The sequence below is a fragment of the Argiope bruennichi genome, chromosome 8 (genome assembly GCF_947563725.1).
Source record: "Argiope bruennichi chromosome 8, qqArgBrue1.1, whole genome shotgun sequence".
In the NCBI taxonomy this organism is placed as follows: domain Eukaryota; kingdom Metazoa; phylum Arthropoda; class Arachnida; order Araneae; family Araneidae; genus Argiope; species Argiope bruennichi.
The window spans coordinates 36,010,727-36,016,861 of NC_079158.1; the positions used below are offsets into that span (position 1 = coordinate 36,010,727).

Consider the following 6,135-nt stretch of genomic DNA (forward strand, 5'->3'; position numbering starts at 1 on the left):
ATTTTTCACGTGCATGCTTTTGCTAATTTTAAAATATGAAGGAAAAAAAATTGCCTTTTTACAATAATTTCAAAACACAATTTTCACTTTTACTCTTGTTAACGTAATTATACTTTAATGAAGAACTCTTCCTGTCATTTAATGATATAAAATCGTTTCATTCTGAATAACGCATTAAGCGATCCAATGAATTAGAAAAAGGAGATAACCTAAAACTTTATTATGTTATGTTGAAATGTTATTAACTGAATTCCCGATTATATTTTCTTCCATTTTTTTCCCCTTTACATTTAAAAAATAACCATTTTTTTTGTTATGATCATATTTTATATATGTAAAGGGCAGCATATTTTATTATTTTACTCTTTTCTCACGGTGATATTTTAATGTTTAGTTTCTAAGAAGGAATGCTGACTCTCTTACTATACTTACTTTACCTTTCTTACTTTTTTCTTATTGATAAAAAAAATCGTTATTGATTGAATAAATGTTATTGATAAAAAAAATTAACAAAAATTTATTTACCAGCCATTAGTAAATATTTTTCTTTCTTTGAATTTTATATTTTTATCAAAATTTTGTGATTTTAAAATATATAACAGCTTAAGTATTTATTTATTTATTTTGCTTGCGCGCGTTTTCTACATTAAAACGAGAGAAAAATATATAGATTTACATATGAAAATTATTATTTTACAGCCAATAAAAATAATTTTATAGTTTGAAAAAAAAGCTTTACAAATATTTTTAGTCTAGTGAGAGAAAGAAAGATTATTTTTAAAAAACATTAATCTTAATTAATATTAATAACATACACATTAAAGTATACATCTTTTTAATATCATTGCAATGAATCTGTGAACAAATCTATTAACTAAAACAACGGCAAGTATTGTTTCAAAGTGTAAATGAAAATTTATTCAAAATTAGAGACAAATTTGTACTGAAATAAAATTGGCTTGAATGAAAAGCTGATTTTTTAAATTCTAAAATGGTATAAAAGGCAGTTTTATGCGATAATGCGTTCCGTTATTATCAATGAAAGATCTTAAAACTTCGGGTAATTTTCAATAGAAATGAACTAAAACTTACAATAATCTTTATCAGTGTCCAGATTTTTCTTTATAAAGAACTACCCGCCAAATTTGGCAGATCTTGGCACTATAGTCACTCTGTGAAGTGTTTTGAACGATTTTTGCCGTATTCGTATTCATTTTTCGTATATTGCAGCTCAAAAATAGTACCTAACTCTTAAGATAATCATATTAAAATTCACTTTTCCTTTTTCTACTCATTTATTTTTTAACAATTTGGTTTCATTTTTTGTTTATAACTATTTATTAATGGTAATTGTAAATGACATTTACAATTTTACACAAATCATTTCTGGCAATTAGATAAATCAATTTTCTGCAACCAAAACTTTAATAAAGGAGTTAAATATATTTCATATGGAATTATCTTAAACACTGACGTTTAAAATCCATTTTAATTTATGAGGGGAATTATTCGAGGAAATAATAATAATACATTAAAAACAAAGTCAGTAATAGTTAAAATTGCTTTTCTTGATTCATATACATTTTGACAAAAAAGTACAACCTTCATACATTTCTTCACAATTAATACAGTATTTTCAAATAGTAAAACAAAGTACAGATTATTTTGTTTAAACCTTTTCTTAAAGTCTCAACCATAATTTAATTGATTGTAATGAATTAATTTACTAAATTAATTAAACCATAATTTTGTTGATTATATGCTAGCTTTTTTGCAATGAAATACGATAGAAATTTCGGTAAAATCTAATTTTTTAGATGAATGTAAGATATTTTATGATTAGCTGGAGAATATTATTAAATTTCTTATTGGATTTGCTAGCGTGATTTTAATAAAAGAATGTATGCTTGACAAATCAGAGAATGAGAGAAATATAAAAAAGAAATCACTGTAAATATTTTAGATTTCGTGAGATTTTATTTTACTGACTAAAAATTTATCTTTTGGCAACGGAGGAAAAAACTATTAGCAATGAAAAGACTCGAACCTCATATTCATAGAAATAAGTTGCTGAAAGTATGGTTATATGTATGGAAATATTTCTGTGCATTTTTAAAAGGTATTTCTATGCTTTAAACTATATAAATGTTTTTGCTGCAAAATACAAAATCCGCGTTTATAAAATACAAAATTTTCAGGGTTTTGAAGATTTAGTTTTTGAAATATGAAATATTTAGTTATATTTATTTAATATTTTATTCTCAGAAATTCAACTTGTTATCAGTAGTTGTACTGCCTGCTATGAGTAATCGAGAAGAATTAGACTACTACAAAAATACTGTATACTATGAAAGCTTAGTTGGCAAAAGTAAATTCAAGGTGATTAAATAAATAATAATTCTAATTATTAATTTTTTATATATGAAATTTTTATTCCATAATTCTGTACTTATTTCGGCTAAAATTGCTTATTTGCTATTGCGAGATAGTACAGTAGAACATTGTTTATGACAAATACTTTGTCAAAATAACATTTGTTTAAATAAACATGTTTCATAATTTTCAAATCTAAAATATTAATTTATACTTTTTAGAAACATTTAATGAAATTTTTCGAGCGATTTAAAAAATTTTTACTTGTGTATTCTGATGACGAAATATGAAATGATCATATTTTAAGATTTTTAAATAGAAAAATTATACATAAAAAATATTAATTCCAAAACTTACAAATACATTACTAAGCATTTACAAATTTCTTACTATACTTTATTTTAATTTAAAAACTTTTTTAAAAAGCAATAAATGAAGTTTGAATTAAGATATCAAGAAATTTCATATATTTACTAATTTCTTTCGGATTGTAATATAAAAACGGTTTGGGGAATTGTCACTTTCACATTTTAAATTTAGCTGCAATACTAACTATATATATATTTTTTTCATTACAATCCTTCCTTCTTTTTAGAACCCATATTTAATATGTATGCGTGACATTTTTAGATTTTAAGAATGAAATTGTAAAAGTAATCTATTTGAAATTGTTAAAATATGAAGGATTTAAGATGATTAAACACAATGTTGTGAATTTCACTTAATACATGGTGTCGTGAGTTTTACTTAAGAATGTAACATTCATGAAAATATTCACGTGAATGTTAGTTAAAAATGCTATATTTATGACATTAGTTATTATTATGTTATTTATTATTCACAAATGTTACATTTACGAATATCATTTTTCTTCTTAACTGTGATTGAAAATAAATTATTGTTAATTTTAATTAACCATAAATAACAATAATGAATGTTTTGATTTGTTTCAAGATTTCTTTAAAGTCATTAAAATAATCACTTACATACAGATATACCTCAAATTTCATAATGATTATTTTTTTAAACGATTCTAATTTGGAAATTATGGCTATTGTAGTATGTTCTAATTTACTCATTAAATAACATTATAGCCAGAATTTAGATCTCAAAAACTTGTTGATTAATTTACATGGGCATCAAATTAATACCTATCTCTATTTAAAATGGTTTTTTCCCCCATGAATGATCTCTTTTCATGTTTTACTATTCAGGTCGTTTGACGGAAGGGGGTGTTTAACATCTGCGGACCTATTTATTTCACTTCACGTTAGGGGGTGAGGGAATTTTTTTAAAACGGTGTAATTTGGCACATTGACATACTAATATCCATATGCAACTAAAATATACTAGTTAGAAATAAGGGCAAATAATGTAGATATAGCAGAGAAAGGGTACCAAATGATTTATATTATTTTATGATGCATGTACTGCATAATGTATATTATTTTGTAGTGAAGAATTCTGCTTCTGATAACATGCGAATACTTATATTTTGGCATTATTGCTTGATTTTATTAAATTCCGTGTGATAAAATGGCATTATTCACGAATTATTTTTTTCAATTCATGTTTTTTAATAAACATATTTGTCACTTTTCTTATTACAAAAATATAAATAATAAATTAAAATTTATTTTTAGAAATAAAATAGTTTTACACATTTTATAATATATTAAATTTCTTTAGGCATGTAATTTAAAATTGAATCTTGCTTTTTAATGTAGGTATGTGCTGTAATCAGAGCATTGCATGCATTTATAAAAGTTGAAATCTAATTTAACATACTACAAATATTTGACATAAAAGAAGGTATTGGTTGAAACTTTAATAGTATATAAAATATAATATCACTTACAGCAATTATTACTATTTTCATTAATTAAATTCATTTTTCAAATTTGATTCTAATTATATTATTTTATTTTATACTTTGACACGTGGCTCCAATAATGAATTATTGAATCGTAATCTGTTATACCAGATTTAATGATTGCAAATTAATGTTGTATCAAATTACTTAAGAATTAGTTATACAAATTCAAAATAATATTAAAAAAATGAAATAACAATTTCGGAATGAATTACAAAGTAAAGGAAATATTTTTTATTCCTGTTGGAACAAGATCAATATTAATATTCAATGAAACAAAACATAATGAAATGCAGCGAAAATTTAAAAAATGCTTTTCTTTTTGAAAGGAAACAAAATTATTTGTGTGATATATATTTAAAGGAATTTTATTATTTCAAGTAAACTAAGCATTATTAATAAGGAGAAAAAATAAAGCATTAGTATTTTGAAAGCACTATTTAAAATTTCACCAAGATTAATTATTAGCTTTTAGAATTTCTTGAGGATACAAAGATGTCAAGCATCAATAATTTCTGAAAATATACGTCACTTTTATATAGTTTTAACTAAGTTATACAGTTTCAAAAGAACAGTTTTGTAAAATTGACGAAATAATGCCATTGCATGTTTTTAAAATTTATATTAATTTCAATGGAATAATTTATGTAAAAAATTTTAATTCATATCGGCTATATATTTTAATCAGCTACATTTTATAATTTAAAAATAAAAGAGTACTTTATTTTTAAAAAAAAATAAGTATTGAGATATATGCATGCAGTTTGAATTATGCTCAAATTATACAAAATTAATTTAAAAATATCTCTATCCATTGCTTTTTTGTTTTCTTTTTACTCTCACACTTTTCCTCACTTGCATTTATTTAATAATTATTAAGTATATTATTATAATTAATTATTACATATTAGGAAATTACTTTTAACTATTAATAAAAACAAAATTTATTAAATTCAGATTATATTTTTTGAAAAGAACTTGGATATGAAAAATAGTCTCAAATTTTAAAATTTAAATTATAGAAAATGCTTAACTATATATAAACGAAAATAAAATCCATATAAATATATTTATATATTTTGCCATAATTTATCAAAATAAATATTTACTTTGATTTTTCCATAAAATACTCAGTGAATAAATAAACGAATAAGCAGTAGTTAATATCACACACAGAATATATTTAAATGTTTAAGAAAACAGGAGTGGTTACGCTTATAAAATCCTTTTTAAAAACATTCAAATCCCTTTGTTTTTATTTTGTATTATTTTAAACCACTAATCACTCATTGAAAAAAAAAGAGAAAAGAAACGGACTGTAATTTGTACATACACCCCTCTACACTCACGTGGTCTTCGGTTTCCGAAAAAAGTTTCAAACACTTTTTCACCTTCGAAAAAAGTGGAAAAACGAAACATATTATTCATTGGATAGTTTCTACAAGTTCATTCCCGGACATATTCCAGGTAATATAAAATATCGAAGCTTTAAAAAAACCGAAGTGAAATCATTTATTACATTTTTCATAAAAAGAAGGAAAAAATTAGGAGAAAAGAAAAACAACTCACCGTTAATTAATCTCTTTCTTGGCTGCGGGTTTTCCTGTTTTCTACGAGACATGGCATCGACATGAAGTCATTTGGTGAAATAAAAAAAGAAAAACCAAACTAAACGGCACAAATTAAAAAAAATGGAAAATAAAAAAACAAAACTAGTCCCCCGATTTCCGATGCCCAGTTGCGACGACGTCTTTACATTTTTCACCGCTATTTGTATAGGGATCGCTCCTCTCTCAACATCATGGCCGCTCGCAAAGCATCATGGGAAAGACGCCGGCTCAGCGCTTAAGAGCTGCTCCACCACGTCAGGTCTCCGGTTGTGTTTTGCT

The 6,135-nt window shown here is 24.1% G+C and overlaps 1 protein-coding gene across 1 annotated transcript in view; it reads right to left on the minus strand.

Annotated features, from left to right (window-relative positions):
• The window catches only part of LOC129981198 (B-cell lymphoma/leukemia 11A-like), a 209,181-nt gene extending 203,084 nt beyond the window's left edge, over positions 1-6,097 (minus strand). The window contains exon 1 of the mRNA XM_056091937.1: positions 5,816-6,097. Coding sequence (XP_055947912.1) covers positions 5,816-5,867 — 52 coding nt within the window. The 5' untranslated portion in view covers positions 5,868-6,097. The remainder of the gene's footprint in view (positions 1-5,815) is intronic.
• Between the last annotated feature and the right edge of the window lie 38 nt (positions 6,098-6,135).